The sequence below is a fragment of the Anarrhichthys ocellatus genome, unplaced genomic scaffold, assembly GCF_004355925.1.
Source record: "Anarrhichthys ocellatus isolate YVR2014 unplaced genomic scaffold, GSC_Weel_1.0 scaffold24, whole genome shotgun sequence".
NCBI lineage: Eukaryota > Metazoa > Chordata > Actinopteri > Perciformes > Anarhichadidae > Anarrhichthys > Anarrhichthys ocellatus.
Genome location: NW_022280054.1, coordinates 5,939,577 through 5,967,561, shown reverse-complemented (window position 1 = coordinate 5,967,561; position 27,985 = coordinate 5,939,577). Strand labels below are relative to the sequence as shown.

The window sequence follows — 27,985 nt, the reverse complement described above, 5'->3', positions numbered from 1 at the left end:
GAATCTGTCACCTTACACCACTGCAGCCAGCTCACTGAAGCTCACGGTGCTGCAGCAGACTGCTAACTCTCCGAGTCTCATGCTGGTTCACACACACTTTAGTCTAGAGGAAATTATAAATTATAGTCTTAGCGTTTCCATTTGGCTCGTCACAAGTTCGCGATAAAGTTGAATATTCCATTCGAAATGGATGAATCACTTTGTAGTCAGTTATTTCAACACCTACACACATGTTATGCAATTTTAAATCCAAGGCTAAGCTTTCTGTTGTTTCAGAGTTTGGGAACACAGAGGTGGTAACGATGCACCTTAGAGGCCGAGTTTAAACCCTGCTGAGACCTAAAGGGCAACATTCCAGGTAAGTCGAAATAAATCACCTTCGTCACCTTCTCCCATGGCCACTCCCCTCATCCTGTCCAGCTCAGGAACAGAGTGCATCGAGATTTGCCCGAATTATCGTTAACACTTTAATGACCAGCTTTACTGAAGACTGTCCAGTATCTAAAAAGTTCAACCAGCTGTGAAGGATTCATTAGAGCGACACGGTGCAGCGGTGGATAAATAAAAGAACAAAGATGAGTCAAACAGTTACTTTATTTATGTTCAGGTAAAAACATGAACCTGATGCAGTAAATTATTGCAGATCTTAGAAACCAGCACATGAACGATTGGGCCAGGAGAACATACAGTGGCGCCCTCCCCTGGCCACTGACTGCAGGTGCACACCACAGTTTGTTCCAAGCCAGCAGTGCAAAGAAAATAATAATTATCAACTACAGCAAGAAATAAAGACAATATAGAAAATTAAAAAAAAAAAAAAAAAAAAAAAAAGGGGTAAAGCAGACATTCGCACCTCAAACAGGGTGTGAAACTGCATATAAACTTTATTCTGTAAATGAACTTGAAACGCTATCTGGCCATGAAACAATAAAATGAGACCAGCCAAATATTTTTTTGCCCAGCTACATTATGTGTTGAGGGTTGCTCAGAGCTTGGTCTACCAAGATAACCCTACACATCCGGTAGGGCCCAACAGAAAGACACTAACTCTATCAAAATAAGAGCAAAACAAAATTTCAACACATTGGTTACAACTCGTCATTTGAGCTGAAGCGCTCTATTATAAAGGAGGCCAGAACACAATCTCAACATGGGGAGAGGGGAGAGAAAGAAAAAGATAATATACGCTCATCACTACCCGCATTCAACCAACGGCAACTCTCCTTTTTCCACAACTTGAAGCAAACACACGGGGGGATGGAAAGCCGAAACAAAATGCAACACACAAACTGGGGTCAATATAATACAGAACAGAATGCGAACAGACGAACTGAGAGGAAGAGACATGAGAACAAAGAGCTATTCTATCAAATGTGTAGAATGAGCAAAGTCTGCAAATTTGTCTGTACAAATGATCTTTGGAGCTAAAGTAAACCTAGCTTGCTCGATGGATCTCCACCCCCCCCCCCGCCCTCCCCTCCCTGACGTCCAGTGACGTTGTCCCCCCCTCTGGAGAGGAGACATCCTTTTTTTTTTTTTTTTGTTTTTTTTTTAAATATCACATAGCAATGCAATTTAAAATGTCACCCAGATGTTTTTTTAACATTACTCAACTACTGATATAAGTTTTACTCTCTCTCTTTTTTATATTTTAAGTTCTGTGAGTCATGGAACACTTTTCCACTTTCTTTTTTTGATGGTTTTTTTGAGAGACCGGGGGCAGCAAATATATATTTAAAGTCTTAATTTTTCTGCAAGCTGCTTTCTCTAACAAGAAGGCTGTACATGTAGCCTTGATGTATGTGGTTACAAAAAACTAAGAAGGAAGTCGTGATTTCATCAGTCGCTGTAGAAGGCATTTGAATGTGAGATGTGGAGCGATCAGGACAGGTGGAAAGACTGCTGGCCCTCACGGGCCGCAATCAACAGTTTCTCTCGCATTATGTCTATGCTGGAGTAGTCAGGCAGCTTCAGGTAGTTGACACAGGTCATGACAGAAGGGAGGAAGTCATCCGGGTTCTCTGTTGACTCGAATGTCTTCCTCACAATTGTCAGAGGGGGATTCAGGCTCCGGAAACCTGAGACACAAGAGCCAGATGTCGGGCAAAGTTAGAGTAGAGACATGAGGAGAGCTAGGTAACGTTAGCCGTTAGCAGCACAGTCATTGGCTAAATAACGGAGCTAACAATGAACTTAATCAGACATGTAGGCCTATTGCATCGTCAGTAATTCCCATGCTTGCTACTCAAAGTAATCACAGTGACAGAGTCCCTCTCTAACACAGTCCTGCTTATAACGGAGCTAACAGCAAACATTAACAGAGGTTGAATTTAGTTACATTATGGTGCGTTCAGGCTCCAAACAGTAAGAATTTGTATTGGTTGAAGGCAAAGTACAGCGATATCATGAGGCATTCAAATGTAATCTTATAAAATGTAGTTTTGGTTAAGTGTTTTCATGCAAATAAAACCTATACATGACAAAAAAAAAAAATCAAAATATCATCCTTTTACTTTATTGTGTCTAATTGTCCAAATCCTTTTTGATTTGATTTATTTTTAAGTAGGCCTACATTTTCCATTTCCAACAAGTCAGATTTGGCTATCGGGCAAGTAGTAGAACTCCTCAACTACTTGTCAAAAGGCTGAAAAAGCTTAATGTCAAGTGTTTGTGAGGCGACTCACCACCAACAGGCAGTCTGGGGCTTCCTGTGACAAACTGCAGAAAGAGTCTCTGCTGCTCAGCATCAAAGCTGCTCAGCACGTCGAACAGGAACCGTACGGCACGGCTGCAAAAACACGGGAGGAAACACACGTCAAGCATTTGTCTCGAGACAAAAGTTACTTTGACAGACAGTCTCCACCCGTATCTAATGGTTCTCCATTATAAATAAAGAGCTTGGTCTCACCTGTCATGTGTGTAGCCGTGGTCCGGTCGACAGCACTCCATCAACGTCTTGACGTCCCACGTCTCTGATTTACTGCCGCACAGCAACTGGTCGAGCTACAAGAGGAGAGACAATGAAGGAACGTGTGGACCAACTTATATTTCTATTGACTTTTGCGTGATTGGTCAAGAGTTGATGTAGCTGTAAATGACTGAATCATATTGTCAGTTGCGATGATGGACTGAGATGAAATGTGCCTACCTCCTCTGGATAGAAATACTGCAGGTGATGCAGGGGGAAGACTGATTCAAAGCCTTCCCTAAATGACTCAAACTGTCTAGACACTCCTTCATTTAGAGTCCAGTACACCACCAGCTGGAGGGAGAGAGGCGAAAACCGGAAAAGATAAGCCTTAAGAGAAACAATACCAAGACGGACAAAAAGTATAAAACAGTGACTGTTTGCAAGAAAAGACTTCCACATACCCTGAGGTACTCCTCCAGGTTGTAGATTGTGACCGGAAAGTCTTTGCCGCCCTTTTTCAGCTCAATGTTCGGGAATCCTGGAAGAGTGAAGTCCAAACTCAGGTCTTCCACTGAGCAGCCGTTCATGTTCAGGCTCTCCAGGGCCTGCTGTAGGGTCTCCCTCGTCTGTTGCACACAAACAAAGAGAGAAAAATATTGTATCTCAGGACTGCAATGAGACCAATGACAGAATTTTAGATGCTTTCATGAAAACTGCATGAAGTCCTCTGTGCCGTGCTTCACCTGTGATCGGTCCTGTTCCAACCTCTTCTTCTGGCGGATAATATCCTCCAAGTGCTGGATGGACTTCGCCACACCGGGGTCAATGTTCACCAGGTCATGGGAGCTGATGGACACCTCGTGCCGGAGCATCCACTTATAAAACGGCAGCCCCAGAGGCAGGTCCAGCTAGGAGAAGGAGCGAGAAAGTGGTTCAGAAAGTCAATTCAAATGAAAACGTGCATGAAAATGTTTCCAATGCTGAAAGATATATTAGGACCAATATTTCAAATAACAATGTATCCGACTGCCAGCAGACACCTTGATTATGCCTGAAAGCTTGACTGCAACGGATCTAAATAAGATCAATTTACTGCTGGATTTAAGAAACATAGAACAGAAAATAGAGGTGCTTACCAATCTGAAGTCCATGATGGCTTTGGCCATCAGCTTTCCTAAGAAGCGGAACTTCATTTTGATTTTGGCTATGTGTGCTGGTTTGGTTGTCCTGCCGAAGGGAACAGCAAACAGTCCTTTGGAGCTGAACATGTATTTAGTTCCCTCTTGGCTTCCTGTTGGGGCAGAGACACAAGTATGGTCAGAGTAAAATCACTATATTCATAAAAATATACACTTGCACCAAAGCAGTTAAATCTACAGTTAGTGCAATCATATTTAGAGTGAAATACCACAAATGTCTGACCAATCACACACAAGATGTGTGTACAAAGAGCTCTTCATTTAGAATAAGTACATTCCACTGTGGCCGTGTCTCACGTTGCGAGTGAAAAGTAAAAGCTAACACTAACACGCTTTCATCATATTCTCGGTGAGTCTGATGGTTCGTACCCTTAGGATTGGCCAGTGTGACCTCTTCGCCCCTCCACAGGCCGAGATCAGCCCGCTGGAGCTCCTGAGACACCAGAGCGTAGAACTCCAGAGTGGGGCCAAGACCTGTGCCGACCTGGAGGAAGAGTAAAAGATTAGAATCACTTCTATAAAAACCAAATAAATAGAAGCATTTTATTGCACCAAAGTGCAAGTCATCATCCGGTTTTAATATAACAGATACCTCGTTCTCATATTGGATCTCCAACATAGCCCTGGAGCTGCCCAGGTCCTGCATAACAGACTCTGCCTGTTTCAGCAGCTCGTCGCGGTTTATCGTCCTCTGAACACAAGACGAGGGAGGAAAGAAATTAAGTTTAAGAGCCGTCCTTAAAAATAGGTACCAAAATGTTAACATTTCAAAAAGAAAAAGATCCAAACAATCATAAAAAGGCCATTTAGATACAGAGACACACTGTGTACAATAGATGGCTTCCAGTACAACTGTTCAATAGAACACAAAACATTGTACCTTCTTCCTGTCGAGACGCGGTGCAACTCTGCTGTCCTGAGAATCTGATTGGTTGATCTCAGGGTTTGTGTCCAGTAAGCGCTGCATGGCTCTGTCGCGATCGAAGGCAGTTACATAAAACAACATCTGCCGGGTGTCAAAAGGGAAGAAGAACGGACTGTAGAGAGAGTGAGAGAGAATGTTTGTTAGAACCAAGTCATTTTAGCCAACAATCAACACCAATATTAACTCTGTAGCCAAGAACACAGGTGACAGATAAAACTCCAACTCCTCCTTTTGGTCTTAAGAATGAAACATTTACCAGGTCTTTCCGAGCTCAATGAGCCAAGTCGGGATGTTCCCAGTCATGATGACCAGCGGGTCTTGCAGCTGACGGTTAGCTTTGGCGGTCAGCTTACTGTTGATGAACTCACTGGTCGCCATGATTTCCTTACACACAGCATTCTGCAAAACAACCAGAAATATTACATATCTTCATGTTAGTTCCACACACACGCACAACAAAGTGACTACAAGTCACTGCCTTCCTCGTGTGATTCTCCAGGACAGAGACTTACGTCGTACAAGTAGAACCAGTATCTACTGATGGAGTGCAGGACCCTCAGCAGCAGGTTGACCTCTAAAGAGGGGTCATCAAAGGTTATGGTCTCTGGAGGCTCCGAAGTGAGGTACGTCTCTAAGGGGTTGACAACACTGGGACACACGCCATCTGGAAGAGACAGGAATTAACAGTAGTGACGATTCAGACAAACGATCAGAAGCTGTGTGATCAAAACATGCGCTTCCTTCACGATGAGATAGTTAGGCTCCCACCATGCCACAGCTCATCCTGCTTCTTGGCGTTGCGAGGCGAGGTTTTGGTGGGAGCAGTCTGTGCTCGACCCCTCTTTCCACCGACAGCGTCTTTGCTGCCGTCCTCATCCTCTCTCACGGGCTTATACCTGTCAGGAAGTAAGAAGGGACGTTATGTCTCCGAGCGCTTTGGCGAGCATGTGACACGACTCTCGGTATACGAACATGTCAAGGAGGAAACGCACTGAGGCCAATAAGCATTTGCAATTCCAACTGTTGGCGAGTATGTGTGTCAATCACCTACTGTGTACTCCCCACTGCGCTGTAGAGTGCATTTCAAAACTTTGTCAAATAAATCTGCATGGCGAGACACCACTAGCGTAAATGATGAGATACATCGTTTATATTTCTCTGACCCTTCAAGGACTGGCTAATGACATTCAGAAAACAAAAAAACAGTGCTCTTCTGTTTTAAAAGTGGCGGTGAAGGTTAAGAAAGTTGGAAGATGCAAAACAGACAAATTTAGAGGCAGAAGCCCTCTGCAAGAAAAAAACAAAAGAAGCATTTTACCATATTGTGTGCGTTTTGGTCCAGATGCCAGCTCGCCCAAGTGGATTCGCCTCATCGTCCGTCGACTCCCTTTCTTCCTCTGCTTGAAGACTGTACTGCCGTACAGCCTGGTACACGGTCATGTTGTACGGCAGCAGGTGGTCACCGATGTAGAACTGTAGTCTGTGACGCACACTCCCAGAGTTCAGGAACTGCGCCGCCTGTGGTAACCGATGAATAACATATATGGTTTATTGATAATACTGAAGTGGTTGCAGGACTTAGCTGTCAATAGCATTCAGGGTGTATGATTGAAAAATGTGGCTTATTTGGCATTAACGGTATCACGTACCAGGGATTCATCGATTTCATCATCTGAACCGTCGTCATCGCTGTCTTCATCCTCTTCTCTGATTCGGCCGTAACCTGTACAAACAAGATTTCCAGTTATCAACCCAGCTAAAGAAACACTTTATGTAACACTGAATGAAAACGTTTTGGGCATTTGGAGAATGTGGAGGAAAAACAGGTGCTGTAGGAGGATCCCCGGTTGATGCTGTATCACAGGAGGCACATGGTAATCTACTACAGTCCCTCACCTCTCACAACGAGATATCTCTCAATGGCTTGCACCAGGGCCAGGGGGTCTATCTTCACAGGGCCGCCTTTCCACTGCTTAACATTAGTGCAATCTGGGTGTCTCTGCAGCTGACACTTCAGCTGATGTGTGTTGAAGAACTTCAGTGCCTGAGAGCCCCTGGAAAGATGCATTTGGAAACAGGTTTTAAACGTATATCAAACCATACAGTTTCATAACCTATCAAACGTGTTTTTAATATAAAGTTATTTTGATCAAAACATTAAAAAAATAAAGCCACAGACCTGCTGCCATTGCCGTTGCCACTGGGGAAATCGTGCACTTTGACAGGGAACTGCTCCATTTGGCTCAGGCAGCTGTTCATTTTGTGCACCAGTGCCAGGTACGGGCCATTCTCGGTCGGGTCCAGACGACCTACGGTCTCCGTTCCTTGAACCTGCAACCCAAACGAGAGACGAACAAAATCAAATTCTGAATATCTAGACTGCAAAAGTCATGAAATTCTTTAAAATGTATTCTAGTTTCTCACCGGACAGCTAGCGAACACGTGGAGGAACCTCTTGAGCCGCACATCGCGGCTCAGCAAGTCCCTGTCAGTGTTGGAGGTCAGGTAGACCAGGAGCTGCTTCACCAGCCCGCTGTGCTGGATCTCAAAAGACGACACGTCAGATTCTGAGACAATACTGGAGATCTCCACCAGGCACTCCAAACCACCGTCAACCTGGGAAACGGGAACAAAACACATCATCAGATTTCAATTTCAACTTAAAGGACAACATCTAAAACAACCATGCATATCCTTAAGTTTGTAGTGAATGTTATCTTATGCATGGATGCGTTACCTGCAGGTTGAGCTGCTCAGTGGCTGTGCAAAGTCTCTGGAGTACATTCAGTGCAGGGTTGCTGCCATCCACATTTTCAGAATTGAAGTAGCGCTCCACAAACTTACTCGCCTGTTCCTTGATCCAGGCTTTTATTTTGTCTCTACAAAACCCAAAAACAATTCACCGATTACATACAGTAAACGCATATTACCCTCATAATCACTGGCACTTGACATTACAAGAAAAAGAGCACAAATTGAATAACACCGGAGTGGAAACTCTCAACATCGTACCGGTTATTAGAAATTGAGTCCTTGGGCGGTGCCCTTGCCAGGCCACTCACTCCCGCTGTGCGTGAGGGCTCAGAGTTGGCATTGTTGGTCTGGGCTCCCAGCTTGCCCCAGGTCTTGGGATTAAGACTGGCCAAAAAGGATGATTTGGGTGACTGAGTACTGGTAGGGCTCTTGGCTGTAAAGAACCCAAAAGGTAGATTAGGAGGGTTATCCATGGGTTAAAAATATATCAAAGTCGACAAAATAGTATTTAAAAAGCACCTAGTGGGGATGTTTAAACATCACACATACACAGGGACAGTAACACTTTAACTCACCCTGATTGTCGACTTTATCATCATCTCTTGGGGGAGAGTACTTGGGCCTCCTGGGCCCTCTTTTAGGAAGCCGTTTCCTCTTCAGGACATCACTTAACCGCCTTGATGGAGGAGAAAGTAATTACTATAACGCTCTTGGAGAGACATCAGTACATATTGAGCATATCAGACATTTGTGTACTTATTAAGCAATGCACGTCATTTACTATATTCAAGTGAACGTGTGGAGCTAATTGTCAGGCAATAAAACTGTTTAAAAACTGTTTTTGGGTGATTCAACACAGGATGCAAATGCATGTTGTGTTAATGAGGATAGTTTCCAGTGTGGACACTAGCACCGTAGCCTGTACTAGAAACACATTTTTTTAAATAAGTCTGTAAACCGGCAAACCGAAGCCACACACTCACCCCTGTGGGCTGAGGTCCAGTGAGTCGTCCATGCTGTGCTGGAAGCTGGGTGAGCCCAGATCAGGAGTTGCATTGTTCGCAGATGTGGTGGATGCAGTGCTGATGGTGGTGGTGCACAAACTGGCAGTACTACTAGGGCAAGCCTTTGGGGGACTAGTGACGAGAAAGCTCTCAGTTTCTGACAGGTTCTTCACCTGGTGCATCACACCTGGGAGAGAAAGCAGAGGGACAGAAATTGTATAAATCCTTCAAAACAATAGCACAATACACAGCAACACAGTGTTAGCAACTCCATCCTAGCCTTAGGATGGAGTTATAGCAGCGGAGGTGAGTCTTCTGCACCTTCAAAGCGTGTTTGTCATGTATCTGTAACTGTCACGTAAAGGATTTGAGTTTTTCCATTGGATTATACGCTACCTTCTCTTCTAAAGTAGACACTGAAGACATCCGGCAGCTTCTGCATGAGGATGTCAGCCATCTGAAGAGAACCCACTACAATCTTCAGGTCCTGGCTGGATAGCATGGAGGCAATGTGACTGTAGAAATAAATAAAAAAATTGATTAAAGTCACGTTACTTTCAACTCAAAGACTTACACCACTAATTCCCTAGTGCCTTAGAAATACTACAAGGTTATTAACTTTTTAAGGCAACCCTCTGAGCTGGTTTTAATGTCAATGTTAACAGTAATCCACCAGTGAACGGATACCTGGACACAGCATGGTTCCTCAGCACATCCTTCAGCAGCTCTGCGTCAGCAAAGTAGATGATCCTGAGGATTGCTCTAAGGCACTTGTGTCTGACAGCAGGGCCGGCCGACGAGCTGTACACCTCATACAAGACCCCGAACAGGGTTTTGATGAAGCACTTTGCCAGCTCAGGGTCGTCCTTCATTAACTGGGCTCGTGCATCCTCTCGACGAACCTCCTGGTGACTCCCTGGAGAAAGACAGCGAACAGGTCAGGCTCATCTCCACCACACAGAATTTGGTGACACAATTCCACTGACTTGCACGCAGTAAATGTATGGTGATTTACCTGATCAGAAAATCACAACTAATTACTGTAATTAACAATTCATTCGCTTTTCCACTTTTTTTTTGCCATGAAACCGAGTCACTGTTGTGACTCCAAGTCGATTACAGTCGCCATCGTACTCAGTAGAGCAGGCTACAAAACATTCAAGACATCGGGCCCCGACGGTGAGCGTCTCTGGTTCCTCTTATGTTATCACATAATGCTATGCACTGTCATCTTCACACAAATGGTATTTGAAAAGGTCTGTATTACCTGTGTTAGGGTTGGCAAGAGGATTGGGTTTCCTCTGGATACCACGTGCTGTTCCTGTGTCTTCATTAATCTGCTGCATAGAGTTAAAGTCAATTGTGTACACACGGCCCAGGGTTGACAAGCTGATCTCATCCTCCCCGTTCTGGTGTGCTGTCTGCAGGGCAAGATAATCACCACCCAACATCAGTTTTCCATACGGGGAAGCCCCAAATATTTGTGTGTGTGTAAATGTATTGAGAGAGGATGACGCACTGTAAATAAGACTGGATGTTGTCAAGTACTGTGATGCAATATTTTAATTGATTAAATCCATTATTCATCAGTCAGATAATTAACTTGTAGTGTGACGAGGTCCAGAATGACCAACCAAAAATACTGATGATTGAAATACAACATATCACGATGTATATCTCCAGCTATTATGATTTCAGATCATTAATACAGAAAGTGGGTGATGCACTCATACCTCAATGATGCGGCTGTCAATGCGGTTGTAAGGGTGCCACAGTCCACGGTCATCCCTCCACTGCCAGATCGCTCCCTCTGTCGTCTGGGCGCTGCCCTTCTTCAGCATCACATCGACCGCAAAGATGCCCTCTCTGGGCAGGCAGGGCATCAGCTCGCTGGAAGAAGAAGAAGAGCTGTTTGAGAAGGCTACGACATTTGATCTAATTCAGTTTAACCATCATGCAAATTGCAATATTTTTGCCGTATTTCCCTGCATGATCTCAACCCATAACATGCTGAAAGGAAGTCCGGCTAATGGATGTTACCATATCAGTGAGGTCAGTTCATACAGCTCCTGGGGGCTCCGGGGTACCAGCTCGATTTGTTCCTGGCAGCTGCCGTTTGATGCACCACACAACAGGAAACGCAGAGTTTCTGCGATGTCTGTGAGAAAAAGTTAACACAAAAACATTTCTGTTACCTGCCCCGTTGCACCTTTAACACGTAATATTCTTTCACTTCTCCTAAAGGCAGTTGAGACTGAATGCTAAGCTAATTTTAGAGCTAATGAGATGCGAGTTGATGTGAACCGACGTGAATACGGTCTAGAAGGTTAAAATGGAGGCAAAGATTTATCTGCTCAAGTTGAAAATGTTTTGAGGTGCAGTATAGCATGTGCACCTGCACACACAAATACAGGTCAGTTGATAAGTGTCAGCTAGCTACAAGCTATATTTTGTACTGTCATGGATCCTCATCACAAACCGCACGTTTTCCTGAAATATGGTACAAAATGCATTTTACTAAGATTGTGAAGGTGTCAAATGCGTTCGCTCATAAACAGTAACACAACTAATCAGTGTACGTTTACTTTCTGACTTCGTAAGGGTCAGGGCATCTATAATGTGAATAGTTCACTAAAGCTTCAAAACCAATTAATAAGAGGCAGTTATTAAGTAAATAGAGTTGTACTTGTACAGCGCTTTTACAGCATTTAACTGCAAAAGCGCTGCAAAAGTGAATGACGTGCATTTTACTGCACGTCATTCACATGTTGTAGGGGCTACCTTGCAAGGTACATGCCCATCAGACGAACATTCACACACCACAGGCACAGAGGGGCAATCTGGGGTTAAGTGTCTTGCCCAAGGACACATCGACACGGACTAGCGGAGTCGGGGATCGAACTGCCGATCTTCTGATGAAGGACAGTCTAATTTCCCTTTAGGGAGAATGGGACACAACCAAATTGACGCTCAAGTGTTGATTGGATTGCTATAACACACAAAAGGGGTTAGAACCACTTGTGATTGTTCAGTTTGTTCATTGATCGACAGCGAGATCAACCTGACCGTGAGAGGGACATTAGTGTTCCATCGGCACTTTTAGGGTCTTTAATAACTATTTTGATAATTACCTGTGTTTGATAAGACAATGGGGGCTAAGTAACGGTTAGCATAATTAAGTGGGCGTTACATTTTTAATATTTTGAAACATGGACTAAAAACAGTTTCCTTTGCTATTCCACACTTCCTTTTCCCCCCCTGCAAAATATTTATCAGGCTGCACCAGCTAGTAACTATCTCATTCATTAAGTATAAGTGTCGTGAGTACATACAGTACCATCCATCCATCCATCCATTTTCCACCGCTTATCCGGGGTCGGGTCGCGGTGGCAGCAGGTCAAGCAGGCCGACCCAGACCTCCCTCTCACCGGCAACATGTTCCAGCTCATTCTGGGGGATCCCGAGGCGTTCCCAGGCCAGCTGGGAGATGTAATCCCTCCAGCGTGTTCTGGGTCTTCCCCGGGGTCTCTTCCCAGTTGGACGTGCCTGGAAAACCTCCAGTGGGGGGCGTCCAGGAGGCATCCTAATTAGATGCCCGAACCACCTCAGCTGACTCCTTTCGACGCGAAGGAGTAGCGGCTCTACTCCAAGCTCCCTCCTGATGACCGAGCTTCCTTACCCTATCTCTAACTTTGAGCCCGGCCACCCTACGGAGGAAACTCATTTCGGCCGCTTGTAGCCGTGACCTTGTCCTTTCGGTCACGACCCAGAGTTCGTGACCATAGGTGAGGGTAGGAACGTAGACCGAGTGGTAAATTGAGAGCTTTGCCTTCCGGCTCAGCTCCCTCTTCACCAAGACGGTCCGGTGCAGGGCCTGCTTTACTGCTGCAGCCGCACCGATCCGCCTGTCGATCTCCCGCTCCATCTTACCCTCACTCGTGAACAAGACCCCGAGATACTTGAACTCCTTCGCTTGAGGTAGGCACTCCGTCCCCACCTGGAGGGAGCAATCCACCGGTTTCCGGCAGAGAACCATGGCCTCAGATTTGGAGGTGCTAACTCTCATCCCCGCCGCTTCACACTCGGCTGCAAACCGCCCCAGTGAATGCTGGAGGTCACGATCCGAGGAGGCTAACAGGACCACATCATCTGCAAATAGCAGAGAAGCGATCCCGAGACCCCCGAGACTGACGTTCTCCACCCCCAGGCTGCGCCTAGATATCCTGTCCATGAAAATCACGAACAGGACCGGTGACAAAGGGCAGCCCTGGCGGAGGCCAACACCCACCGGGAACGTGTCTGACTTATTGCCGTACCAATGTATAAAAATATGCATGACAGCATAAGTGAGTGGCAAGGTGTGTGTTACTCACTCTGTTTCATAAGCTGGACTGCCAGGCAGGGGCAGTTGGAGCACATCAAGGAAAACATGCGCACAACCATGATAAACATCCCCGAGCTGAGCACCGGAGGGGTCACTACCAGCAGCTGCTGAATGTTGGTCAACAGGTCCCGTGACGCCACCTCCTGCAGCAGGTTCTGTCGATTGAAACACACATGCGCATGAGCGGTGGAGTTGGATGGCAAATGGAGGAGATAACACAGGAATGGCAAACACAAAAACAGCAAACGTGGTGTTAAGCCTTAAAAACCATTGAGGCACAAACCTCCTCATGTTGAAAGTTGTCCACCAGTCTGGCGAAACAGAGGCAAGTGCTTTCGACAGATTTTTTATCCTGAAAGAGAGGTTAGTGAAAATAGCTATTAGTAAATCAGGTTACACTGAAACAAATGACTGAAGAACAATTTAAAGAACAATGTATTGAGGATATGATACAGGGGAGGAATAAACGGTAGCAAAGCTACATTTTTGAGTTAAAATGATTAATTTCCTAATGATTGACCAACACACTATACCAGTAGTACGACTTCTCTAAAAAAACACTTTAAGTGCAACACTTTGCATACAGTTATATATTAGAAAAGCATATTTTTCTCTGTTTTTTCAGCTTGTCGTACAACTAGACGCAGTTTTAACTTCTTTTGCACAGAAAACACTAAATATGGATGAAAATTGAGAAATTGAATAACGCACCTGGTGTGTGAGTCTCTGAGTCAACAGCGGCAGAGAATCCGCAACAAATTGGAACTCATCTGGCGTGATGCTCTGGCAGCAGTTGGCTGCGATGGCCAAAGCATTCCTCTGAGCATTGATGCTGAAGAACTCCAGGTAGAGGAGGCAGTCAGCGAGCCCACCCTGCAGGGGAAGAAATAACATGGTTGCTGTATATAATTGTGGCAAACAGAGATGGGATGTTTTCAGAGTGTGCAAAAAAAAAAATAAAAATCACTTACAGCCTGCAAAATGGCTTTGCTGTGTCGCCTTGACAGCATCTCCAGGGCCGTCAGGGCCTGCTCTGCTACGTCAATAAACTGGATCACCTGAAGCTGCACAGAAGAAGGTGAAACAAGGCATTAGCATATCAAAAAAAAAAAGCCACCGCTGCGAATTAACAAGCGATAAGGGATGGACGGAGTGCACGGTGTCTCACCTTCTCCAGGAAGACAGGAATAGCATCGACCACCACAGCAGAGGATCGAGGGAGCGCCTCCATCATGTATGTGAGTGCACGAGAGGCGTGATTCATCTGTGTGCACGGATCAAAGGCATGCAAACGAGCAGTGTCATTAGGAAAATGAATGACTCACACAACAGACAACTACATTTACAGAGATAAAAGATCCTCATACTCACAATATCAAAGTTATGCTCCATTTGTAACAGCGTGATCTGTGAAAAAGACAGTTGAGTTTTATTACTATGGGATCAGAATAGTGGAAGTCAAATATCAATACATACTGGAGAGGTTAATGACCAAACAAAGTAAGACTAACCAAAGCGGGCACCACACTCTTGACTGGGAATCCACCGAGTGTTTCCTCGTTGCCCATCACCAGCAGCTGGCACATCTCAATGGCAGCTTGGAGCTGCTGAGACTCGTCACCTGTGGCCTGCAGGCCCTGCAGTAACTGCTGAGCCTTGGAGCCTGTGGACAGCGGGGCAGAACGTTTCATCGGTTATTTACCAAACGTTAGGAACACCGATATCAAGAGTAGGTCGGCAGTGTACTCACTCGCTCCACTGCCAATGGTCCTGTGAAACAGCTGTGACATCCGGGGTCCCAGGGGCCCAAAAAGATGTGGGGGGAGACCCCTGGCCTCCAGTAGGGCTATAGGCACAAAATCAGCAAAGTTTAGAGTGCAACTATACAAAAGCCAAAGCATTAAAGATCAGAAACACCCGTACATTCGTTCATGCAGACACAAAGTGACAGTCTACAAATGGTCAATCTCGGCAGCGATTGAATGTAAAATCTGAGGGGGGGGTTTAATGTACCTTGAAGCCTTCCCATTTCAGAGTCATCCGACTCACTCTCTCCAGAGGTGGTCATGCCCACTGCTCCGGCAACTGAGCTTGAAGCTGGACACACAGAACATATTAAATCAGATTTCACAGTGGAACAAGTTAAACAGTAAAGAAAGAACTTGGTCTTTCAAGTTGATGGCTGAATTTCATAAATAAATAGAGGAAAAGCTTAAAAACCCCCGTGGGCTTAAACAGGTTTAATTCCCACACAAGTTTAGTAGAAACATTTTGATCATTCGCTCTCCTACCAAACAGGAAATGAATAGGTGGCATGATGGGTACCTGAAGCCCCTTGTGATGCCTCATCGGTGCGAGCGGCTGACGAGTTGGCCCCGTCCTGGTTGTTGTCGGAGTCGGCCATTTTCTCCTGACGGCGAGCGTCGGCTGCCCCGCGCTTGCCCAGGCCTGAGCCCCGCCGACTGTAATACGAGTAACAGGGCGAAAGTGTGAGTGACAGCAGCGTAATCACAAAGGAGGACGTGCATTCTAAGTCAAATGGATATAGAGCAGATAGAGCGAGACGATCTAAACAATACCCGTACTTATTCTGTGAAACAGCTTCGTCACCTTAGTGGGGAAGAAGGGTTTTATATAGGAAACAGGGTGAATTGCTCACATCCTACATAGCGTCATACACAGCGTCGGAAATACACGAGGGCAAAACTGCCCCTAAGAAATATAATTTTGCCCCTGATATCACTAGGAGAGGGGCAAAAAATGCCCCAATCATTTCCTCTAATAATAATGATAATTTAATGAACTTGTCAAAAACATCGTAGCCTATATGACCCGGTCCAGTTGCCATAGAAGTTTTTTATTTTCGCCTTGACTGATGTTGCGCGTGTGTGTGAAGAACCGAACGTTCTAAACAAATAAATGGAGCGTTTCTTCATCAGACCTGTGACTGCGGTCAACTCAGCAGACACTTCTTACATGTTAGTGCACCTATATGCTGAAATTCACGGTAAACGCATTCAAACGGCGCAGATCGGGAGCGAGCGAAGGACTTCGAAAGTTAGCGGAAAGATTAACGTGAGACAACACCCGGTTTCTTCAGACGAACATCCGGTTTCTTCTGACGAACATCCGGTTTTCAGAATAAGATGCCAACGAAGTATACATATTGCATAATGGAAATTAGATTAAATAAATTATATTTACATTAAGTACAAAACATGCTCCCTGCATCTCGTGAGTTAAAGGGGAACTACACCTAAATTGTGAGTAAAGTGTCTTTATTCTTTGATTTGACGGTTGCTAATGAATAATACCTGACTGACAGTCAATTAAGATATTTTACTAAGCAAAAACTCTGAACTGAATTTGTACCTTCAAATGGCACATTTTTGAAATTTTTAAGGTGCTATAAAAATGTTTTTCTCAAAAATTCCACACAATGACTAATGCATAAGTTCAGGACAAAAATGGGTAATATCACAATATTTGAGGTGCTACAAAAATATTTTTCCTCAATAATTCCATACAATGACTGATGTATATGTAATCAAGGCATCGTTGACTTAATAATAGTTAATAGTCATTTAAAAAATTTAACAACAAGAAATAACTACAAAGAAATAAGAATAAAATTGAATATGATTTATGTTTTCTGTTTTTTTTTTGTTCAAAAAAATCTAAGAAAACACTTTGAATCTATAGATTACTGCCTAATAGTCTTATTATTGCCATTTGATGACAATTGCTCATATACTGTAAGCCTAAATAAGTATATTTATTATTTTGAACAAAATTTTGAACAAAGTTTCAAAAATTGCCCCCAATTTTCTTTTAAATGCCCCTGGATTTCAGTCAGTGGGGACAAAAATTGCCCCCTAAAAATATGTAAATTTCATACCCTGGTCATACAGCTTTCAGTGTCTTCACCATAAGCAAAGGCTACTGTTGCCGGGTCAAACAGAGCTCACAGGTTCCCTGGAGAGTTTTTGACCACTATGGAGGTTTTTCTTTGAAGGGGTCACTGTTCTGTCCTGTCCTCTTGCTCATGTGCAAAAGCATGCACAGGCATGCATGCGGGAGATGTAATTCATAGTCCTATTCCACTGATCTACCCCTGTAGATCAGTGAAATAGTGAATAGTGTTACCACCTGGTGGCAACACACCAAGAAACGATGCAATGCACCAGTAAAGACAGAAGAAGAAGACTGCAAGCTAAGGAACATGGCTGTAAACGCACTCGACCCAAGTTCAGCGGGTTGATGTTGCTTAAACTCACTGGTGAGCACCAATCATGAAGCTTTAGACTCCTAAATTCAAGGCATCAATATACTCCAGTGAACATGAGGTCATTGCTGTGGTCTGTACCTGGTGCTGGCACAGGAGCCCGTGGTCTTCTGGCGTGTGCTCCGCCGAAAGCTGGGGAGCTCTGCTGGAGGAGACTCGCTGCGCTTCTTAGTGGATTTCCTCAAACCTGCAGCGAAAAAAAAAGGCGACACATAACCCAACTGTGGACTGGGCAAAAAACACTGGCAGCAAGTTCCTCTGACCGGGATACACACAAACATAAAATCAAAACCATTGTGCTATTTGTCATTTAGCTACAATAACCATCACAGGCAACAAGTTTCAGAGAGTAAGCAGTCTTATTGTGGTACCACAACAGAAAACATCCGTCCATATCATGATTATTGGTCACAGACTGATGCGGAGTGTTACCTTTCCGTATAGTAAAGGCTCTCGTGTTGCCGGTTTGGAGCCCCTGACTAGATGGGTATTAATAGTAACCCAAGCCATGGTCCTATAACAGGGCAACCTTCATGCTAGATCTGTGACTCATAATGCAGTAGTACAAAAATAAACATTGAGAAAGTTAAGACCAAATGAATTAAAGATATAAAAACTATTGTTTCCTTTTTTCCCTACTTCATTTGACCCTATACCAGGGAAAACATTAATCCTACACACACACACACACACACACACACACACACACACACACATTCCCCAGAGACTCCTAATAAACCTAAAACCATCAAGAGCTAATTCAATGCGATCGCAAATATTGTTTAGGCGTCTGTAACATCACCAATCCAACATTACCGAAAATATATTGTGCAATGTAAAGCCATACAGAATCATTGGATCACAGGCAAATATTGTAAACGCTTACTCACCATTAGAGCTGAAAGTAGCAATCTATGTGTGTCAAGAGATATAAGCAGGCAGGCAGACATATGAAGTGCTGTCCTCTTGACAGAAGCAGTGAGAGTTCGTCCCTGCCCTCAGACATACCCCTGGTCAGCTGCTGGGCCAACAAGCTAAGCCGACTTAGGAGGGGTCTCTCCATTTTGGCCCATGGCACAGAGCCTGCCTCAGTTCCTATCCCCTCACCTATCTAGAACAGCTTACCCACCAAATGTCTACTGTAATATCTCGGTGTATCTAACCTAGTGTCCTGCAATGCTGTCCTCTTCTAATAAGGGATGGGTATCAAATCGTAATACCCTTTAAAGGGGCTAGCGTGCAGTATTTTGGCAGATCTATAAGCAGAAATGGAATTTAATATTCATAACTATATTTTCATTAGTGTATAAATCACCTGAAACGAATAATCATTGTGTGTGTTTTGTTTGTTAAAGATGAGCCCATCATGTCTACATAGGGAGTGGGTTCTCTGCACCGAGTCCACCATGTTTCTACAGTAGCCCAGAGGGGACAAATCAAACTCTGGCATATAGCGTTTTTTTACGTTACCCGTGAGCCACCGTAGCTTTCTGACATCTGATACAACTATTGGCTAATTCAATATATTTGATGTACCGGACCTTTGCATGAGGAAATTCTCTCTAACTGGACCTGGTTGAATTATAATTGAAGACCCCTGGCTTAGTTTGTGTTTAACACTGGTGCATTAAATACTTTTGGCTTATTTCTTGTGTGTGATTTTACTGAACCAAGTATGGTATATGACAAAGACACTGTTGCCATTACCTAGTTCCACCACCAGAGAGCAACAACAAAAATATAACGTTTCCATAACAAAATTCTTATGTTGCGAATTTATAATAGAGGTCGAGAGATTAATCCGTTTGGCTAATTAATTGGCGCAGGTAGGACGTTTTTACAAACTATCGATATCGGAGGAACTGGGCTCCGATAATATCCAAAAACCTTGAGCGCATGATTACTTTTGGCGATATGCTGAGAAAATGTGGGCTAAACCTTTGCCGTCCCAGAGAACAGCTAATTTTTGTGGTGGTACTCATGACCTGGTTTCTGTTTATTTTCCCCCACAAAATATACACAACACTATCAGCTCTTTGTCGATGAAACAAAACAACCAGACAGGGAGGAAAAAAAATCCTTAACTTATTTACCAATTTCCCATTCTCTCTTTAAAATAATTCAGTCATGTTACCAAGCATTCTCACTGCCGCAGTTGAAAGGGATGGGCATTTCAAGCAAAAATTCTATCCGATAATGACTGGGGACTAATGGCTCATTATTACCCCCAAGCATAATCCCAAAAATATCTTAAAAAGATCAAAATGCTACCTTAAGTAGAAACACCTGAACCCTTGCTACCTTAAAAGACAAACTAACATAACTCTAGCGTTGTTCCAGTACTATTATCAGAAATGCCTCCGATACAGCCTAAAATGCTGGATTGGGTATAAGTAAGTATGCAAGTCTATGTATCAATCCGATATCGCATTATCATATCATTTATTAGCTCATTTATGCTACACAGGAGCAACAACACGAGTCGTACATCATACCTGATTGCATGTGGAACACTCAACAGATATGTGGAAGAAGCAAGTTGGCTCACTTGTTAACCACTTCCTTCATCGGCTCGGAAATCGATGATAGAAGGAACTAACGAGTGGTCATCTTACTTCCTTCACATCTCTTAAGCTAGCAAAGAGTGGAACACTAGTCAGAGCTTGAAAAATTGGCAATATTTTACAGTGGAAACTCCCAACAGTAAAATGGAGATGTGTTTTAACGGAAAGGTACACAGCATGGTCCGATGTGCAAGTTCAGGTATTAGAGTTGGTATCGGAAAATGTTGTTGGAACATATTTACATCACTCAGGATTTCTGCACCAACAGTATTCATCAGTGCGGCCCGTGGATTAATGGTCAGCATTAGACTATATAAATAACACCATGAAGACTATTTTATTGAGTGACCAGCCGTATTTATGCAATTAGCTATTCTCCAATGTCAGGCTACTGGTACTTACGTCTGAAATCTGAACCAGTTGAACCGCTCAGTGAAGCCCACACTCACCACATGTGAGCTAGACAAGTAATTTAAGACACACATGCAATATTGTAGGCAGTGTTACCAACTGCACTTATACATGATGCATGTTCATCATATAAATTAGGACAGATGTCTGGATTAAAAGGTTTTGGCTGTGTCCAAAATGATTCCCTATATAATGAACTATATTTACTTTATTTGCCAATTTTATTTCTAGGAGTAAAGCATTTATCTGCATGGTTTACCTCTGTGGCGGAGGTATGATGTAATGTATATCAAAAAAGCAGCAGTTACACCAAATATACTAGCTCCCAAAGGTTAAGAGTAAGGTTTTTTAGTTGATGCCGTGATGCTGCTTAGATCACATGTCATGTGACATTTAGTTATAACCTCCGTTCAAGCACGCAAAAACAATGTGCTGACCCCTCAATCATTTTATACAATTAGAAGCCCAATAAAACAAACCCTTCCCTCGCAGCATGCTGTAAAAGAGAGATCGCCTCAGACTGTGGAGTAAAAGGAGCATTTCTAGTACCCACAGAGGGGCTCCATACACAGGTAATGTGACTCACTTGCTAGTTTAGCTTGTAATCCTGATGGCCCAGGTTTGGAGGTCTCAGTCTTGGAGGATCCGGGCAAGGACAGTTTGGGTTTTGGCAGGTTGACTTTGGGGTTGAAGCGTGCTGCCCACTCAAACTTTGAAGAGCTGGCGGTTTTAGCCTGCTCCTTGTCTCGGGTACTACGGCGAGGGGAGGGGCTTGAGGCGGAGCGAGAGCGTCGTGCCTTGGTCTGATCTTTTCCCTGTTTGACTCGGGCGCCCTGCGTAGTGGCGCTGTTGGGGCCTGTAGTGGAGGAAGAGGAAGAGGTGGAGGCAGAGGAGGAGGAGTCCGTCACGTTGCTACACCCAGCTTTGGCTGAGGCGGCTGATTTAGACGCCAGCTTGGTGGGTTTTGCAGTTCTGCCCTCGGTACGATTGGGGAGGGACCCAGCGGCGCTACTTAGACCGGGGAGGGAGTCCGCTTTCTTCCGTTTCTGGATTGGTGAGGCCCCAGCGGCCCCGCTCTTCTTACTCTGGCCTCGACCTGACAATGCAGGTACCTCTGAAGCAAGTGGCCTCTTCTTGGACTTAGCCGGGCCTTTCTTGGTCTCTGAGGTATTGTCTCTGGGCGGTGGGAGCGATTTGGACTTCTTGGCAGGGGTCGGTGCAAAGGTGCTGATTTGATCAGGAGCCTCACTACGCTTAAGCCCACGGGCGCCTTCGCTTTTTGACTGGTGGCTGGGTCGTTCTTGCTCAGATGTCCCAGCAGCCTCTGGCTCGTCTTGCAACACAAATGAAGCCACGGACAGAGTAAGACCGCTTCTGCCAAGAGGGACAACAAAAACATTATCTTATAAAACTCCTCAAACTGTGAAAAGTGATTTAATTACACGCCACATTCATTGTACTCATTCAGATTTAGAACAAAACCCAAAACGTGTACAATACTGTATGTTTGTCTTCATTGTGAATTTTACTTAGTACAACACTTGAATAATGTACAAACCCTACATTCTCACTCACACACACACACACACGCACGCACACACACACACACGCGCACACAATAAGCACCAAGTAGAGAGGAGGGGTACCTTCTTGAGCTGTTGCCTCTGGACTGGCCAGTGGCTGAGCTGGCTGAGGCTTTGGAAGCCTTAGAATTAGGTCTTCTACTTTCAGGTGGGGAATTCGCTTTATGTTTTATCTGCTCTGACTGCAACCTGCAAGGTTGGAAATTAAAGAGCAAAGGATATCGTGGTTTTCTGTAATTAAGCCACATTTAAAAAAAAAAAAAAAGAAAGAGCCTCGATCAGACCGCAAATAATTTTTGCTGACATTGACTGCATAACCTCTTACGTTAACACATCTGGAGGAGCAAGAAAAACAGCTAAACAAGAGTTAGTCATCATTTTACTATGCTAAAAGAACACAAGATAAGCTTCCAGTCTGATCAAACAGGCCAGTATAAACATTAAGTTGAAATTCAAATTGACTGCAGAGAAACACCACCCATGAACTAAGTACCTATATTCCTCTATTAAAACAAACCTCATTATTTTAAGAAAACCCAAACTAATGTACCCCACCAACCATGATAATGGCCTCTTACTTTGAATTGAGATTTAAACTAAAGACTCACCTTCCTGCGACTGTATGGTCTTGTGGCTGGGCCGCAGCAGTGTTCCTCTGTGAACGGCGCAGTGACCCCCCTGGATTGGAATTAGGCCGGTTGGACATTGGCACCTCTCTCCTGAAGGGACATACCCTTTCTAGATACTACCATTCACTGCAACAAAAGAGAGGAAGAACATAAGAATACCAGCAAAATGCAATGGCTTTTATCTAATCTTTACAACGTCCACCGCGTTATCTGTGGTTTAAAATGAGTTGCTGTGCTGTGGGTGACAGCTGATTGAGCGTTTGTACCATTAAGATCACCTCTCTAGCCCATTTGAGATGATCAGGGGAACGACTGTCTCATCAATTTTCCTAAGATTGTATGTCACAGGATACAAACTCCAAGCAGAAAACTACTGACAAATCCTATCACTGACACCACTTGTCATTTAGCCACAAAAACAGGCTGCCACAAAGATCAAAAGCAAGGGACCAGACAACTCAGGTGATACAGTAACAATTGTAGGATAGTTTTTCTATGATAAAAAATATTTCATTAAGTGACTAATATGTTTCCTGAAAAACAAAAACTAGAGAGATCCACACAGCTCAGTTTCTGTTCCAAGCACCATCTCACTCTCCCATCTGCAACTAAATGTATATTTATATGAACCACTTACAGTAAACCACAAAATGACCTTTAAACATCAACTATTACAGTGTATATCAAATCAGAATATAATGGTTTTAAGAGACGGCACATCATAAAGAAGTTCAATGGTTTTGTATAATGAGTAGAGTTTGTTTTGGACTGCCAATCATACTAACCACAAGTATACTTCACTTGCATTTTTTTTAAATGTACATACATTTGTACGTTTAGCCCGTTGACAGGAGGGACAACTGGCATAAATTCACCAGATAACCATCATCATAAAAATCCCTATATATTATTAATACACCAACCACAGATTTGTTGAGTAATAATACAAAAAGATCAGACAAATTGAAATAAACCTAGCAATGGGCAAACTGCAAATCAAATAAACCACACAAAGACAATTCAAACTCAAAATCCTTTTGAAAATGAACAGTTGTTGATATTCTTTAAATGACCATTACATTTAGATACCTGACCAACAGAGCTGGTTGATGGAGTAGGTTGTAGTAATCATTTTCGTCAGGGTGTGAAAGAAAATGTCTAATTTATATGTAATTATCATCAGTCAATAACAGGAGGGTACTGATAACGGGAGTGATTTATATATTTTGAACACGAACACACACACACACACACACACACACACACACACACAGCTGAATGATGTAATCAAGTCATGGACAATGACTAATGATTTGCAACCTAAATACTTTTCTTTCATCCAGAAAAAGAATGATTACTAATCAACCCATTTAGTTATGGTTTAAATCACGATATCACTGATAATAACATACGCCACACTTGGCAAGCTCACAGGGCCATTTTAGGCCTTCACTGACATCCTCGTCTTTGTTTATTCGTCCCTTCTGACAACTGGTGCACCACACTCGCGTATAATGTGATTAGTTAAGCACATCAGATGATCGGCTGCTCGTAACACTCGCCGGTAGGACGTTTCTTACACTACACCATTAAAACAAGCAAGTCAGTTTCCAAATTTACACCCATGATTTACAGAGGCCTACATTTCTGGCGTAGTTCTCTATCACCACCGATTCACGTTAGCATGTTTAGCCACTCACGTCTTAGCTAAGTCCCATGCATTTTGACAGTGGCTTAGTAGAATACGTGTAAAATCCCCAAAAGCGAAAATTGTCCCGTTGAATCTTCACTTTTACGAAAGGAAAATGCGAAAAGGCTAGAAAGCACACACCGGAGACTCGTTAGTTAAAGTTACGTTGGCTAACAGTGGTTACATGGAAATGCGTAGTCGGCGTAACGGTACCGGTCTGTCTGTCTTTAGCCCCCAAAGTAAACGCATTGACACATTAGAATAGCTAAAAGCTACCTTGTTGTGGTTTGAAACGGTCATTGTTTTTATTCAACAGTCAAGACCAGTAACCGTTAGCTTAAGTTAACCCAAATTAAACATGGCAGAAAATGGCAGCATCGGCAGGTCCGTCTGTCGCAAGCGGTTTAACGTTAACGTAATATAGCTAACAGGCTATAAGCTAACTTGGTATTCTGACTGCCATGACACACTGGTCTGTGTTTGGCTGTCGATCAAGTTTGAAGGAAAAAAAAACATAAATGCCTCGCACGCAAGTTAGCTCACCTTCTGTACGGTTCGATGAGATGATAAAGTCAATAATACACAACTGTCAAGTCGTTTGGTAACTGGCCACATCCAAGAATCACTCTTTTAGGAACTGTCAAACGAATGTTGAGTACACAAGTATAGCTAGCTAACGTTAGCTAGCTATGGGGATCACTTGTTTTCTAAGCTGATTTAAGGCCAATGCCTGCTTCTGCGCTGGCTAGCGCTGTAGCTAATTTTAGCCAGACAGAAACAAGCTGGCTACTAACAAGCAACGTGTCAACAAAGTATATACTTCCTAGTTCGGTAAAAAAGGACAAATTAACGTCAAGAATCTAATTTAGCTAAGTAGCCTATCTTGGCATGAATAACAAGTATCGATGCTAACTATTAGCAAGCTAATGCTAGCTTAGCCAAATAAGATAGCGAATGTTTAGTCAATGACGGTTCACTCGCGAACAGTAGGCTGACAAATATAAACACTTGGCTGTTAGCTTGGGAAGCTATTGTTACTTGTTGTTAATTAGTGAAGATAGCTGTCCGGCTGACAAAAAAAATACTGACCTTACCGAAACCGAATTAGCTACTGCCGGGCAGTTACGTAGATGACGTTTAGCGTTGTCAAATCAAACAAGAGCATTATTGCTATTACCAGCTAACCTTGGCATGCGAACTAATTAATATTAGCGAGCCTTGTTGTCGCTAGCTAACGCTTTGCCAGCTCGACAGAATGCTAATGGGATTCCTTTGACAAACAACAGCCTCGTTACGACACACGGATTCAGCCTTTCTGGGAACAATTTTATAACATATTGTCAATATATTAACAATTTGTCTAGCTAGCAGCTAGCACGTTAACGCTAGCTAGCAAAAAAAGAAATGGCCTCTGATACCTTTTAGACACAAAAAAACAGGAAAGCAGGAACGGGATTCGAGATATTTTCGCAACACTGAGTCATAATTCCTCCGATGTTTTTCGATATTGAATAATCTCGAAGGTCCGAGTGACTGTTGGCCGAGATGTCACTGAAAATGTCTACCTTTTGTATAATGTTGTTACCTATTTGTTCCAGTGTTGTAGTTGTAACAGACAGTGCACCAGCTCCTCTTTTCTCTCTCTACCACTGCTAGTTTCACATCAGCTGAGGGGGCCTACAACTGCAATATACATCCGCGTGATTCATCCGCTGAGGGACTAGTTAAGTCTACTGCTGATTTTCAGCTTGCAGCATCTGCTTGTTTTTTTTGCCAACGATGCCCCCGCGAGCGCTGTGTTTTGCTCTTTAAATATACGGCTAAAAAGTCTTCAGACAAAATGCGCTGTATTTTTGTTGGTATTCAAATATAACGACTGCAACACTTAAGTCATTGGTGACATTAGCTTGTATCAATCCGCTGGGTCGTGACCCCCCCATACACACACAACACCTTTAAAAACATACAACTATAAAATAATCTGATGTCCAACAATAATGCTTCTCATCAACCCACATGACGTTAAATCCAGCACAGTGTTTCCAATACAGTTAAATAAAATAAATAATGTTATTTCAGTTGTCATGGTAACAATCGTGCGTCCAAAATGGCGTCTTACAGGGTCCACCTCCTCAAAAAGATTTTTATTACCAATATTGAGGTTGAGTGTTTGTAGGAGTTTCTATTTATTGATCAGAGCCTCAAAGAATAACGTTGAGTCACTTGGGCTTAATTTTCACCTACAACGTTAACAGCTAGCTAGCTTATAAATAATGCCTTGCTGGGCTTCTCATTTATACTTTGTAGACTACTTTCTGGCAAAAAAAAGACTCCAGAAACATTTTACATTTCAAGTTGAATTGAGTGTTAAGGTAAACAGTGAATTGATGGCAAAATTATAGTTACCAATTTTAAAATTAATATTTAAAATAAATATTGCAGTGGGTTAGAATCCATCATGCCTCAGGTCATTTGTTATTCCAGATATTATTATACATAATTGTATTTTGGATTCATGTGCAATATAAGCTTTTCCTGGAATTAAATCAAGTCATAATATCTTCACTGTGCCGTCACGGTGTATTTCTTTCTAACTTTATTGAGATCATGGACGATTTCTGTGAGACTTGACTGACAAAGAGCTGAAGACTTCCCATGACAATTTCCGACGTCAGAAAATGCTACAGTGTTGGTTCTTCATCAGAATAGAAACCAATTCAATGTCCAGTAGCCTGAAAATCTTTTTCACTTTTGTTTGGCAGTGTTACAGTACTTAGTTTGGGCTCAGCATTTGCTTTAATGGGAATCTATCATTTGATGTCCAGGGTGTGCTTTCCACTCCGAATCTGTGGAAAAATTTGGTGCAGTTTTCGGGCAGAGGATCCTAGAATACACAAGATCACTTTGTCAAGGAAAGTTGGGTTACCGGATGACATAGTGCTCCAAATCCTGTCCTGGAGCTGACAGATGTGACACTGCTGGCACAGGCCTCGCAGAGATTCAGTGAGGTAAGAGCCTCTTAAAATGTTTTAAAAGTTTACAACAGTACAATAGTGTCTATATTAGATGAAGCAGAAATGTTGTGTTATTTTCTATTTAGCTGTCTCTCCACCATGCACCTTTGTGCTGATTTATTTTTACACTGATAACCACACCTGTAAATCTGCATTGTGACAATACCAGCTCGGCAAGTCTGAGAGGTTTTGGGAGATAACTGCGAGGAATCGCTGTGCTGAGCTTATCGGTGACATGGAGGGCATAGCAAATGCTATGGGCGGGAGGAAGATGTTTTTTACCTTTTTCCACACCAGTGTCCGTACGGAGAAGCAATGAAGCAACTGAACAGTTTAATTACTGTTGTGCAACCACTGCAGTACCATTGAGTGTCAGTAATAAAAGTGTACTTTGAGAAAAAAGATCCAGTGTTTTATGTGAGGTTTAGTGTTCTTAAGGTTTACATTTTGTGTTGAAATGTGTAATCTACAAAAAAAATGCATATTCAATGAATTCAAAAGTGCCAGATATTCTTCAAAACAAATCCTTAATTCTATTCTCCATCAAAATATTAAATAGCAACAAAGTAGTACTATATGATATGATTTTATTGGGGACTAATATATTGTGACTTGACTATTTATATATCTGT

The 27,985-nt window shown here is 43.2% G+C and overlaps 2 protein-coding genes across 8 annotated transcripts; one reads left to right on the top strand and one right to left on the bottom strand.

The window, feature by feature from the left end:
• Positions 1-576: 576 nt before the first annotated feature.
• Positions 577-26,031, bottom strand: trip12 (thyroid hormone receptor interactor 12). 7 transcript variants are annotated; one of them, XM_031860690.1, is made up of 42 exons: positions 25,925-26,031; positions 22,629-22,775; positions 22,084-22,209; positions 21,024-21,811; positions 17,544-17,649; positions 15,503-15,639; positions 15,191-15,274; positions 14,928-15,023; positions 14,689-14,840; positions 14,549-14,584; positions 14,346-14,441; positions 14,149-14,241; positions 13,889-14,050; positions 13,461-13,529; positions 13,167-13,332; positions 10,834-10,951; positions 10,527-10,683; positions 10,061-10,214; positions 9,481-9,709; positions 9,190-9,308; positions 8,773-8,980; positions 8,365-8,465; positions 8,048-8,222; positions 7,773-7,914; positions 7,460-7,651; positions 7,215-7,366; positions 6,932-7,089; positions 6,685-6,758; positions 6,354-6,553; positions 5,804-5,931; positions 5,548-5,699; positions 5,292-5,434; positions 4,991-5,147; positions 4,703-4,801; positions 4,480-4,594; positions 4,048-4,202; positions 3,655-3,819; positions 3,373-3,537; positions 3,149-3,262; positions 2,909-3,003; positions 2,685-2,788; positions 577-2,078 (listed from the first exon to the last, which is right to left on the bottom strand). In XM_031860690.1, the coding sequence occupies exons 2-42, from the start codon at positions 22,724-22,726 to the stop codon at positions 1,882-1,884; spliced, it is 6,177 nt and encodes a 2,058-aa protein (XP_031716550.1). In that variant the 5' UTR covers positions 22,727-22,775; positions 25,925-26,031; the 3' UTR covers positions 577-1,881. The 7 variants fall into 7 exon arrangements, with proteins under 7 accessions (XP_031716550.1, XP_031716556.1, XP_031716557.1 ...); XM_031860696.1 differs by having other exon boundaries at positions 10,061-10,133; XM_031860697.1 differs by having other exon boundaries at positions 10,061-10,130.
• Positions 26,032-27,157: 1,126 nt separating this feature from the next.
• On the top strand, positions 27,158-27,753 carry LOC116390857 (F-box only protein 36; the record flags this gene model as incomplete). The annotated part of the gene is given in 4 exon segments (XM_075447382.1): positions 27,158-27,257; positions 27,260-27,289; positions 27,292-27,347; positions 27,523-27,753. Coding segments are annotated over 4 exon segments (336 nt in total), but the record flags the coding sequence as incomplete, so codon positions are not given.
• Positions 27,754-27,985: the final 232 nt, after the last annotated feature.